General features: G+C 47.5%; 1 protein-coding gene across 1 annotated transcript in view; it reads left to right on the top strand.

Annotated features, from left to right (window-relative positions):
- Positions 1-12,873, top strand: part of PTPRJ (protein tyrosine phosphatase receptor type J) — a 51,795-nt gene that overhangs the window by 24,735 nt on the left and 14,187 nt on the right. Inside the window, exons 10-20 of the mRNA XM_045291115.1 lie at positions 310-600; positions 2,802-2,933; positions 5,602-5,812; positions 5,928-6,052; positions 6,468-6,555; positions 7,318-7,359; positions 7,831-7,839; positions 7,944-8,031; positions 10,323-10,413; positions 10,859-10,932; positions 11,031-11,165. Of these exons, the coding sequence (XP_045147050.1) occupies positions 310-600; positions 2,802-2,933; positions 5,602-5,812; positions 5,928-6,052; positions 6,468-6,555; positions 7,318-7,359; positions 7,831-7,839; positions 7,944-8,031; positions 10,323-10,413; positions 10,859-10,932; positions 11,031-11,165 (1,286 nt within the window). The remainder of the gene's footprint in view (positions 1-309; positions 601-2,801; positions 2,934-5,601; positions 5,813-5,927; positions 6,053-6,467; positions 6,556-7,317; positions 7,360-7,830; positions 7,840-7,943; positions 8,032-10,322; positions 10,414-10,858; positions 10,933-11,030; positions 11,166-12,873) is intronic.

The following is a 12,873-nucleotide window of genomic DNA, read 5'->3' as shown; positions in this document are numbered from 1 at the left end:
TCATTGGGTTTTCCAGGCTTAGGCTTTTTGGAAAGAGACCACCAGGCCTGTCTTTTAAGGCACTCAGGTGGGTTCAGAGCACCAACTCTCCTGCTGGTAGTTGAGCACTAAATCCTTGACACCACTCGGGGTTTCTGTGCCCTAATGTCTCTTAGCTGGGTGTCACCAATGCAGGACCGATCTCTGCCTCCCCCTCCACATGGCATATCTGCCTCCTCGCCACGAATGGGCCAGGCTCTCCATGTGTTTGTGAGTGTCTGCAAAGGCAAAAGGTGCAGAATTTCATGCCCTACTGTGCTTGCTTTGCAGATCCCGAGCCGGTGGAATTCCGCTGTGAGATGGTCCCCAAACAGCCCACCTTGGTCCTCACATTTGCCTGCCCAGGTGGCTCCAATGCTGGTTTCCAGCTGGAGGTCAACAGGGGAGACTGGCACAACAGGACGTACCTGGAGGCCTGCTCCTCCTCGGAGAATGGCACCAGGTACAGGACAGAAGTCACGTCTTTGCTCTTTGCTACCTCATATAACATCAGCATCACCACCTTGTCCTGCGGAAAGAATACATCCTCTGGCCCAAGCATCTGCACCACCAGTATCACAGGTGAGCAGCAGGGCAGGAGGAGAAGGGGCCAGGGGGTGGTGTGGACGTGTCTGCAAGTGTGGCCTAGACATTTAGGTGTATTATTTTATTAAGAAAAAGACTTTCCCTGAACTATTTTTCATTGGCACAGACTGGCAACCCATTCCACAGAAGTCTGAAAAGTAGAAACTCATTTTTTATATCCCTGAAGGTTTCCTAGCTTTGCAGAATAAATTCATCCACATATTTTTTTGAAGTCTTCTTGCTGTATTTTTATAAAAGAGCATTTAGAGAAACGTTCAACTGTATGACAAAAATGAGGGCTAGCACCCAGTGGCCCAGCCCTGCACCCACAGTTGGCCACTTTTGCTTCAGTTGTGTCTTCTTCTTCTCTTACCCTTAGGAATTGCTTTGAAGCCAGTGCCACCCATGTGAGCACTTCACTCATAAACAGTTCCATAGCATGGTGGTGGGGCGAAGTGCTGTCAGGTCATTTTTTATTGAAACTCAGAGCAATCCCAAAGCAGACTCTTCCCACTCAATCCGTTAACGTAGCTACGTTATTATATAATCACACTTAGAAACATGATCAGATAATTGGTCACAGGTCGTGTTTTCCCAGACATCCTCGTTTGCATCTGCTTTCCAGCTGTTTTGTGGAGCACGAGCTCCTCACGGCACACAATTTACACACCACACACACACACACACACACACACACACACACACACACTGCAGTGTTATTTTTCATACAATGACTGAACTTGCTGCAGCAGCACAGTTGATTAAAAAACAAACAAACAAAACTTTTTACTGTGAATCGGGTGAAGATTTACAGAGCTTAAGTTGATTTTTTTTTAACGCCCCCCCCCCCACACACACACACATACACAGAGTGTGTGTGTATTTGGAAAAAGAAAAGGCTGTCACTACTTTGGCACCATTGTAGCTGCCCTTTCCCCCAGCGCTCTGTGGTGTGGGTGACGCCTCCCTCGCTGGTTTCAGTACCAGGGCGATGGTGACCTCACTGAGTGAGTCAGGGCTTATTCCTTCTGCTTCTGTTTCCGGGTTTAGATTGAGGAGAATTGGAAGAATTCACCAGTAAAAGCAGCACGGCCCAGGGATGCTTTTTGGAAGGTTATTGAGGATTAATTTACTTTATTAGGCTGTACAGAACTGTTTTTTGAAATATGGCATTATCTTTTTAAAAAAAACCACATTTTATTGGGAATTGGGTTTGAGAATTGTGTTAGACTTTTTAGAGTTCAGTTTTCTCAGTCTCACTGAACTTGGGATATATTGATAAAAGCTACCAGGAAGCAAAACAAGACAACCCTGCCGGGGCTGTCTCCACCTCCACGCCTTCTTTAAGAACCCGAGGCCAGCCCGTGGTGCTCCGATGTTGGAATGCGACGTGGTCGCTGCTACTGATTCCTGTGGTGCACCTCTGCTGGGCCAGAACTATAAAGGAATGTTTTCACATAGCCACAAGGGGCAAAAATGATGACAGTGGAAAAAATGGCTGAGCTGGAAGCTAAAAATCTGTCATCAGATTGAGTACACATTTTGACAGGAATCAATCAAACTAGATGAAGGCGGGGTACTGCCGGAGATAAGGATAAAACTCAACAGGTTAAAGTGGCCAACAACAGACTTTAATGTCATGCTGGAAGCATTGAGCAAGTCATAGGTAGAACTCACGGAAATACGTGAAGATACAACTAAAATCAGCAGCTCTCCAAACAAACCCCTCCCTGACGTGAATGAGGAGTATGCAAATTATATCAACAAACAGATCTGTGTTTATTCAGGACTTCCAACTGAGTGGTCAGAAGACACATGTCAAGTACTAAGTGTTCCGATGCAAAGCACACTGTCCAGAGCATTTCAGGGATCAGTACATGCTGTGTTTGAGAGAACGAATGTGCTAGGAAGTTTGTAGAGACAAGTATAAAGACACAGACCTGCTCATGCTTTTCAAGGATGATTACCCTGCAGAAAAGTAAAATAAAATAAAGCAAGCAAGAAAGCAAAGTAAAGTGGAGCCAGGCAGGCTCTCCTCCCACCAGGAGCCTCCCCTCGCTTGCTCCATCCGGGGTCTGCTGTGGAGCCAGCATGCGGCTTCCAGAGGTGGGCCATCTTATGGAGAGCGGCAGCAACTTCTCCCGTAATCATCTTGTTTTGAAATGTTGTGTGACCATTTTTTTGGGGTTTTGTTTCAGACCCCCCGCCTCCAGATGAACCCCCAAAGATCACATATTTCAGTCACAATTCAGTAAAGGTCAAGTTCAGTGGGTTTAAAGAGAGCTCCGGCCCCATTAAAGCCTACGCGCTCATTCTCACCACCGGCAAAGGTAAGGAGGGGGTCATGGCCGGGCACCCAGTGAATGATGCCCTTGATCCGCTGAAGCATGTTAATGATACAGATACATGTTTTGTTTTTTTTTAAAACCTCTGTAGCCCACCTATTGGCACCCAGACCTGAAGAGGGCAAGCTCTTTGCCTGACGCCTTGGTGTGGTAGACTTTCTGTGTGAAGGGCTAGATCAGCGCTTCTCAACCTGTGGGTCGCGACCCCTTTGGGGGTGGAACAACCCTTTCACAGGGGTCGCCTAATACATCCTGCCTATCATATAGTTATATGACGATTCATAACAGTTGCAAAATTACAGCTATGAGGTAGCAACGGAAATAATTTTATGGTTGGGGGTAACCACAACACGAGGAACTGTATTAAAGGGTCTTGGTGTTAGGAGGGTTGAGAACCGCTGGCTAGATAGACGATATTCACGGACCCCATGGGGTCTGTTGCAGCGATTGCGTTCTGCAGTTGTAGTGTGAAAGCAGCCACATCAACGGCTGTAAAGTCCGTCCGGACTCGGAGCAGAAATATGCTCCAGAGTGGTTTCATAGCTGGGACCTTTTGGAAGAAGACTGCCAGGCCTTTCTTCCGCAGAGCTGTGGGGGCAGGTTCACGCTGTCAACCTTTATAGTTTGAAAGCTGCGACCTTAACCTTAAAAGCAGCTATAGACAACACACAAAGAGTGAGGGCAGCTGTGTTCCAGTACAGCTTTGCTCACCAGGCAGGCGCTAGGTTGCACTGGCTCCGTAGTTTGCGGACCTCTGCACTAGGGTTTCCTTCTCTTTTAGAACAGGGCGTGTCCCTGGAGATCCCCTTGCAGAGGGGTCTCGGGGAGGAGATGAGCAAGTCTGGGTGCGATGTAACAACGATGAGAAATACAACTTTCCTCTAGTTCCTAAATGCTTCCTCCCCGCCCCCACTATCATGATCCGAATTCTACCTTGCAAGTCTGGCTAGACCAGAGGAGGTACACTGGTACAGATAGGAACTGAAAATACAGGGAATCCAGGGCGGATGAGCCCTACAGGACCAGTGGTGTGAGTGGCAAAACAGGGAGGGTAGAGGGAGAGTGGGTAGGAAAGAGGGAACCGATCACAAGAACTATATGTGACCTCCTCCCTGGGGGACGGACAACAGAAAAGTGGGTGAAGAGAGACGTCAGACAGGGCAAGATATGACAAAATACCAATTTATAAACTATCAAGGGCTCATGAGGGAGGGGGGAGCGGGGAGGGAGGGGAAAAATGAGACCCTAATGCCGGGGGAGAGAAAGTGGAGAGAAAATGTTTTAAGTGGAGAGAAAATGTTTTGAGAATGATGTACAAATGCGCTTTACATAATTGATGTGTGTATGGATTGTGATAAGAGTTGTATGAGCCCCTAATAAAATGATAAAAATAAATAAATTAAAAAAAAAGAACAGGGCGTGTCTGTGGCAGAATATTAGACTTTAACGGGCTTGTGTTCTTGCTTGCTGGCTCCCACGCTGCACGCACGCACCGCTCCCCAGAGGTGATGACTCTCTTGAAAGGAAGTAGAAGATTATTGGCCTTTCTTGGCGTGCATTTAAAAAGCTCATTCTGTAGCCCAGAGAAGAGGTGGATGGAAGGCTGCTCTCCTTACAGGGTCCACTGTGTGCTTTGGGAACAAGAAGGGAATGACCCCAGGCCGTCTCTGATGGCTGCTCGTGGCTGCTCCTCACACGGCCCAGGTCTGAAATGCCACGTCCTGTAGTTCTGAGCTGTTCTCTAAACCCAGTATGAATACGGCTGAGCCTCCTGTGTCCAGTCTTGTCACCGGTGTGCTGTCCTGCTCTCGATCCAGGACTGGACCCCACGCACTGCGGGGACCACGAGCACTCGGGCTGAGGATGCGGCTGGGGTCTCGAGTCGGCAGAGAGTCCAAAAGGGATGTCAACATTGCTCTCTTTCCATCTTGTGATTTCGGTCACTTTTCAGGCTCTCAGTCCTTTGGCTGTGATGGTCTTCAGCATCTCCCAGCGCAGGCCTTTGTCGGATGAGAGTCAGGTGAAGCGTTAGGCGGCTGAGTCAGGCCCTGGTTCTGCCCGTGCTCCATGGAGGCACAGGCATCCCACTTGCTTGTCATCTAACCGGGCAGCTCCTGCAGCCTTGGCCAAGGAGACTACAGGCCCCGAACGAGAGGGGCTACGTGAGAAATCCAGCCGCACCTTGTAGGCCTTTGCGACTGTGGACCCGTCTTTAGCTTCCTGTGTCTTCATTTCCTCCTTTATAAAATGGGGACGATAAAACCTAGCTGGAATGTTGGTGGTTCGAACTCACCCAGAGATGCCTCAGCTCAGGCCTGGTGATCTGCTTCCCAGAGGCCACAGCCTTAAAAACCTGTATGGGACAGTTCAACTCCACGGACTGGCCATGGGCTGGACTCGACCCGATGGCGACTAACCTGCCCCACCAGCACCCCCACCACACCACACGTTTGTGCTGAGACGGTAGGGAGGGTAACATGAGTGCCCGGCACAGAGAGAACACTGAGGGGTGTCGAACTCTCAGGATTGTGCCCTGCCAGCATTTATGTGTGCTTGATAATGTGTCTTCTAACACACAGGATTCTAAATCCCCCCCGCCTCCCTCCACCATCACTTTCTTTCTTTATGATTTTCTCCCTGTGTGCCTTCTTAGCTGAGCGCCCCTCGGCGGAGGTCTTGAAAAACAGATATGAAGATTTCAAAAGGGGGGCTTCGGATACGTATGTGACGTACTTCATAAGCACCGAGGAGAGACAGCGTGCTCAGGGCTCATCCCAGGACGCCAAGTATGAGATTGACGTTGGGAATGAATCGACTACGTGCGGCTATTTCAACGGGAAACTGGAGCCGCTCGGCTCCTATCGGTAATGGCTCCTGGTTCTTGCTCTCTGGGTGGGCGCAGCCCACTGAGCACAAAGCTCTACACGCCTGGGACCCTGGCCCCAGCTCAGTTGCCTTCTTTCTCTTTGTCTCCTGCAGGGCCTGTGTGGCTGGCTTCACCAATATTACCTTTTACCCTCAAAACCACGGACTCATAGATGGAGACCAGAGCTACGTGTCCTTCAGCAACTACTCCGAGGTTGTCTCCTTGCCCCAGGATCCAGGTAGAAGGAAACTAACCGTGCTCTCTGTAACTTAGTGGGGTTATGCTTACATGGTGCCCCAGCATCTGGAAGCAATAAAATGGGGGTGAGAAAACCTTGCTAGAATGTATTCCTTCCCTGGGACCTCAGGAGGGTTTGTGGGCCAGGCTCCCCTCTTGGCAGTGGAGACGCCGCCTGGCCTCCAGGGCGCAGTCGGCTTCCTTCCTGAGGTCATTGACAGACCTCCTCTGGACGCCGGCTGAGTTTTCAGTCTGCAGAACCAGTGCAGACGTCTTACTCCCATAGAGTTGTTCGTGAGCCCGTGTTCCAGGCACATCTGTGAGTTTCAGTGTGTGGAGCCCTGGACTGGTCGCTCGTGCAACCTGTGGTCCTGTGTGAGCCCCACGTGAATTCCCCTTGCTTGACGTTTCCTCAGGTGTCATCTGTGGAGCTGTGTTTGGCTGCATCTTTGGTGCCCTGGTCATCGGGGCTGTGGGCGGCTTCATCTTCTGGAGAAAGAAAAGGTGACTAAGGACTGCTTGTGTCATTAATAACAAATGCGTAAACTATTGCTGCCAGGTCGCTTCAACTCATGATGACATCCTGTAGGTCAGAGTACAACTGGACGCCCTAGGGCTTTCAGTAGATGTCCTGTCCTTTTTTTCTGAGCTATCTCTGATTGGACCCGAACTACGGACCTTTTGGTTAGCACAACTGCGTGTGTACACTGCGTGTACCACCAAGGGACTCTGGGTTAACAATAAGAACCCTACATTTTTGAGGAAGCTTTTCTTATTATGGGAAATTTCAGACCTCTTCCCAAGTGGAAGCAGCAATACAATGAGCACCGTAGTCCCACGTCTGGAAATTAACATTATTAGACTACCAGTGGGTCAAGGAAGAACACACAAATGTCTCAGAGACCAATGAACGAGGAAAGCACCACATACCCAAACGTAGGGGGATCCAGCGAAGGCAGGGATCCAAGGAAAACTCTCAGCAAAGAAGGCCTGCATGGAGAAAGGAGACTGTAACTCAGGAGCCTAACCTGACAGCTTGAGGAAGGGAAGGGACAGCTAACCCTAAACCTACCAGGAAAAACAATTGGACGGGGTGGGGGTGGGGATAGAGAGAGAAAAATGAGCAGAGAAGAAACATCCACCTAAGAGAAAATAGAAAAACAAAATAGAAAAACTTTATAAATGTATAAAGTCCTTGAACAGGGGGAGAAACATACAATTAATCTTTTTGGTCTAATGGATCTTTCCCCCTTTTCTTTCCAACAGGAAAGATGCCAAGAACAATGAAGTGTCCTTTTCTCAAATCAAGTAAGTCTCTAGGAGAGCTCTGTTTGAAGATAGCGCGTCTCCATTCTGGTCAGTGACGCCCCGGAGAGGGTGTGATGGAACTGTGGCCACTGTTTTCTCAGTCATGCTCATTTGAAAGTTGTTGCTCTGTTATTCTGCAAGAAATTCATGTTTCATTAGCGTTAGAAGCTATTTGTCCTGTTCTGAAAAATGCTTGTTTTGTAGTGGCCTTAAAAAAAAATTAAATGGCTGAGCCAAGATGGCAAAGTCAGTCAGTTGCATCTCTCTGGGATGTAAACAACACCTAGAAATCACGTCTAGAAGTCAGCGCTCCTCACACCAGTATTGTAGGTACCACGCTGACCTCCCCAGTGCCGCCAAGTAGACGCTGGGCTTTGTTCTTTGGGGAAGATGTGCACTTATCTCCAGAGTCACGATTGAGTCAATCTTTCTAATTGTTTGTTTGTTTTTTTTCCCTCTTCTATGATAAAGACCTAAAAAGTGAGTAAAATCTTTTTCTTTTAAACACTTTTATTTTTAAAAACTTTGATACAAACTTTTTTTAAATTAAAAAAAAATCCTCATCGGTGGTTTTGATTTCTTAGATCCAAGCTAATCAAAGTGGAGAATTTTGAGGCCTACTTTAAGAAACAGCAAGCTGACTCCAACTGTGGGTTTGCAGAAGAATATGAGGTAAGTGGGTGTCAGTAGGCTGTTCCCAGTTGCTTTCTCGTGTTTTCCTTGAAAGTTGAAAAGCCTCCCGTTTTGGTTCTGATGAAGAAGCCAGTGGAAAGCGACCCTCTTACAGAGGGGAGAGGAGATGTGCTTGTATCTCCTTGGGCCCTTACATGGTGGCCATGCTGAAGGTGGTCCTAGTGGTGGTGGTGGTTAGTGTCCACGACTCAGAGAGACCCCATGTGTGCAGGGGGGACCTGCTTCTTAGAATCTTCAAGGCTGTGATCTTTCAGAAGCAGGTCACCCAAGTCTGTCTTCCCAGGCACCACTGGGTGGATTTGAACTGCCAACTGTCCTGCTAGGGGGATGGACTGCTTAACTGTGTGTGTCACCAGGAACCCTGCTTCGTGGGAAGCTGTCTTTCATCTTATTGCTCTCTGAAGATGATCCAGAGAGTACACAGATACAGAAAGTGGGGATTCACGCTAGGAGACCATCGACTAGAATATTTAAGATGCTGTATGAGCTGGAAATAACCAGATGGGGCCTGGGGCTGGATGACTGTGTGTCAGTGTTGAGCCATGAAGATTCCATGCAGCCCTCCAGCAGCTATTCCTCTGCCCATTTCTGCCTTTAATCCATCATACACTCTTATCCCTCGCCAGTCTGGGAACGACCCCCAGCAGTTCTTCATGTGCTGCCCCTACTGCTGAAGTTATTTACTCGTTATTATTATTTACTCGATCGAAATCCTACTTACCACCTGTATGGGGGCTTCAAACAGCTTGTGGAAAATTGCCATTACCTTTTAATTCCCAGTTTCCTCTGAACCTTTTGAAGCCCTCTTGTATGAGTTTCCTGGGACTTCTCTAACATGTTACCACAGATCTGGTGGCTTACAACGACAGACGCGTGTTCTCTCGTCGTTCAGGAGGTCAGAATTCAGAAAGCAAAGTGTCAGCTCATCCTTCTGAAGGTTCATGGGAAGACTCTTCCTTTGCCTCCCCCAGGTGGTGGTCGCTCCGAGTTCCTTGGCTTGTGGCTGCTTCACTCCCAGCCCTGCCTTCATCTTCACATGGCCGTTTCTTCTCTCTCCCTCCCTTCTGTGTGTCTCCTATGGGGGTACTTGCCTTTGGAATTAGGGTCTGCCTCCATGCGATCTCATTTCAAGATTTTTAAATTTCATTGCATCAGCAAAGACCCTATCCACACGTTTTGAGGGCTAGAATATGGACATTTATTTTGGGGGGTGGTGGAGGAACACATTCAAAATACATCTTAAATGTTCTCTCCTCTGATCCCATTAGATGTCTTGATGTCTATGGCTTCAGATGAGCACCTTGCTTCATTTCTGACACACGACTTATTACCAGTATTCAGCATTTGTTTCACTCTCTCTTAGCTGCAGCCCCCCCATCTCTTCATGCCTCAGCGTGTGAGCTCTTTGACAGTAAAGAGTATCCCCTTTTCTTTTAAAATGTATTTATTTAGCAGAACATATACTACTTCATCAATGTCTACGCGTATAATTCAGCGACATTGGTTATGTTCTTCAAGTTGTGCCATCTCTCTCAAAAACTCTTTCCACGCTCCTTCGCAATCATCCACCCAGACTGCCCCTAAGCTTCCCCACCAGTCCCTTGAGTGGCCCTTGTCAATTGGATCGCATATTGGCAGTTCTTAAAAGAGTATCATGCTTCAGGCAGGCATTCTTCTTGAGTTAGGCTAAATGATGATTTGGTTCAAAGACGACTTCAGGAGATAGTGTTGGCTCAAGAGTTAAGGATTTCCTCCAGGAATAGTAGAAGGCATCATCCAGTCTCCATAGTGCCAGAAATTCTGAATTCCATGAAAAATTCATATTCTGTTTACATGACTCCCCTCTCCCCTCCTTTGATCAGGTCTCTTCTATAGCATCCTTGAATAAGTGTTTAGTGTGGTAGCTGGGTACCATCCGGTTCTTCCAAGCATATGGCAAAGAAGGCGGCTATTCATGGAAGCGATTCGACACACATTCCATGTCCTCCACTGCTCTGACCCACTTCCTTCCTCTGGTGCTCCCAGGAAATGATTGTACTTTGGATGGCAGCTCTGAAAGTTTTAGGGCTCCAAGCACGTCATGGTGATGTAGGAGGTAGAATAGAAGTACCAGAATAAAAGTCCAGTCAACTGACATGTCGTGCAAAACCATGACCCTAAGCCTCTGAGCCGATTGACTTAACTTCTGCCCTGCACTGGCTCTGGCATGCCCTGAACTCTATCCATTATATCTCAAGACAAAATGAACAAACCACCCACTTTGCTTTCAGGACCTGAAGCTTGTTGGAATTAGTCAACCTAAATACGCAGCGGAGCTGGCTGAGAACAGAGGAAAAAATCGCTATAATAATGTTTTGCCCTGTAAGTTATTTTCTCTCCAGTACCGTCTCTTTTCCTTTCTGCCCCCTGTCATGAACCACCACATCTTTAACCGAAGAGAAGGGGGTATGAGCTCATCTCTGCAAACCCATAAGCTCTGCACCTTTAAGGTGTGACAGAAGCCCAGTGTTACGACTATCTGGCCCTTTCATTTTCTCTCGTACAACTTTCCTAAAAGACTTCCCTCTAGTGAAGTGGCTCTCAACCTGTGGGTCTCGACCCCTTTGAGGGTCAATGGACCCTTTCACAGAGCTCGCCTGATTCATAGCAGTAGCAAAATAAGTTATGAAGTAGCAACAAAAATAATGTTATGGTGGGGGTGGGGTGGGGTTCACCACACCATGAGGAACTGTATGAAAGGGTTGAGGCATTAGAAAGGTTGAGCACCACTGCTCTAGTGAGTTTTGTCTTTGTTTGAATGTTACAGATGATTTTTCCCGAGTCAAACTTTCAGTCCAGACCCATTCAACGGATGACTACATCAATGCAAACTACATGCCTGTAAGTGGGGGCATGCTCTCATCCCACAGGTTTACTAAGCAGAACTCCACTTTGTTGCCTTCTGGGGAGGTGTTCATGTGTGTTGCTTCCATCGTTAGGGCTACCATTCCAAGAAGGATTTTATCGCCACCCAAGGACCTCTACCCAACACTCTGAAAGACTTCTGGCGCATGGTTTGGGAGAAAAACATATATGCTGTCATCATGTTGACCAAATGTGTGGAACAAGGAAGGGTAAGTATGTTAAAAACACGTGTCTTTTAAAAAACAAAACACCGCCAGCACCATCAGCATTACCTGGGGATTGGACCCATACAGTTCTTGAGGTTCCCCAACCCCCACGATCTTCTGGATTAAGAGACTGGTGGGGTGGGACTACCCTCCACCTGATTCTCGTGCATGTTTAAGGTTGAGAACCACCTCTAGTTTCAGAGATGAGTTCTGTAGTTTTTTTAATCTAATGAATGTTAAAAAAAAAAAAATCACTGCTTTTTTTTTGGTAGGCAAATAGCAATCTTCTCTACTCATTGAATCGCTACTGGTGGAGTAGTTAAATGGCAGGAGTTGGGTTAGTGCTGTGGGAAAACTCCCCGCGGTGGAGCTCTGCCCCTTATCAGCTGTGTAAACATGTGTAAGCCCCATCTGTGTCTAAGCCACCAGCTGCCTCATCTATGACAGGAGCGATCCATCCAACCTGGCAGTTCTCATGCTTAGATTTTAGTACAGGACCTCTTAATTGAAACAAATCCCCAGTCATATCCTCAGGTAAGTCTCAGCTATCCGTTCCTCCTCTGTGGTGCTCTGAAAACCCCTTGCCATTTCTGCCCCAAATAAGCTTGTGTTTGGCAGTAAATATCCATACTTCCATAAATGGACGGAAGGGGAATTGAAAAGCACATGATAACTTCAAGAATCTGTGTGGGAGGAATGGAGCCCCATGCTGCTTGGTGAATTGTTTCCCTGTAGGTTCATTATTTGAAGAATAGGAGACGAGGCCCTTCCTGAAAGCAGTGGCTCTCAAATGGAACCATACACTAGAATCCCACAGAGGGTAGTTTGACCTCCCCAGAGTGGCTAACTCAAAAGGTCTGGAGTAGGGCCCAAGAATGGCATTGATGACTATCTCCAGGTAATGTGGATGGTATTGGACCAGGCTCTGCAATTAGAGCAGGATGGGGTTGGACTAAACTCTGCACTTAGAGCAGGGTGGTATTGGACTAGATTATGTGCTTAGATCAGCACTGTCCTTGGGTATAGTTAGAACCCGTCTGGCAAAATTCCCTTTCATGTTCTTTATTTCACCTCAGTTGGGCGGGTCTTTAGTGAGAGCGAAGTGTGTTCCTGTGCTAAGATCCCTGTGAGAAGGAGGCAAAGAGGACAAAGACAGGCTTGGGCTCTGCCTCCCTTTGTGCATCCGGAAAGTAAACTATTATGGAATAAATGAACATTGCTTTATGAATGCAAACCAGCTTGATGGTGCTGTTGAGGTTAGAGCCTACCATATGGAAGACACGCATAAACATCTATGAAACCCATGAAAAGGATGTGGTGAAATTAACATAAGACACGAAGAGGAATTTAGATGGGCCACGGTTTATCTAAGTGTGGATAGCAGTGGGTGTTACTGGGTAACGGAAGAAGGGAACTAGCACATATTCTCGTGATTGACTTTGTACTCGTACCCCACATAAGTTCTTTTTGTCCCCTCACAACATCCCAGTGGTGACCGATCATTTTATAGATGGGGGAAAATGAGACGCAGGGAGTTGAAGAACCCAAGGAGCCCCCCAAATCCAGCTGTTGGGAATTTGGGCTGGGTATCAGCCTCATGTAAGTGCATGTCAGAGTTGTCAGGTGTTCGTTCCTGGAACGGTGATCTGGAAATCAGGACCATATAAAAATGCACATCCCTGCGCCAGGTGAGGGACCCAGCATCGTTTTT

Source organism: Echinops telfairi, unplaced genomic scaffold, assembly GCF_000313985.2.
Source record: "Echinops telfairi isolate 266 unplaced genomic scaffold, ASM31398v2 ScPeMD7_60;HRSCAF=208, whole genome shotgun sequence".
NCBI classification, from domain to species: Eukaryota; Metazoa; Chordata; class Mammalia; order Afrosoricida; family Tenrecidae; genus Echinops; species Echinops telfairi.
The sequence above is the reverse complement of the archived record's forward strand: the minus strand, read 5'-3'. Positions and strand labels throughout refer to the sequence as shown.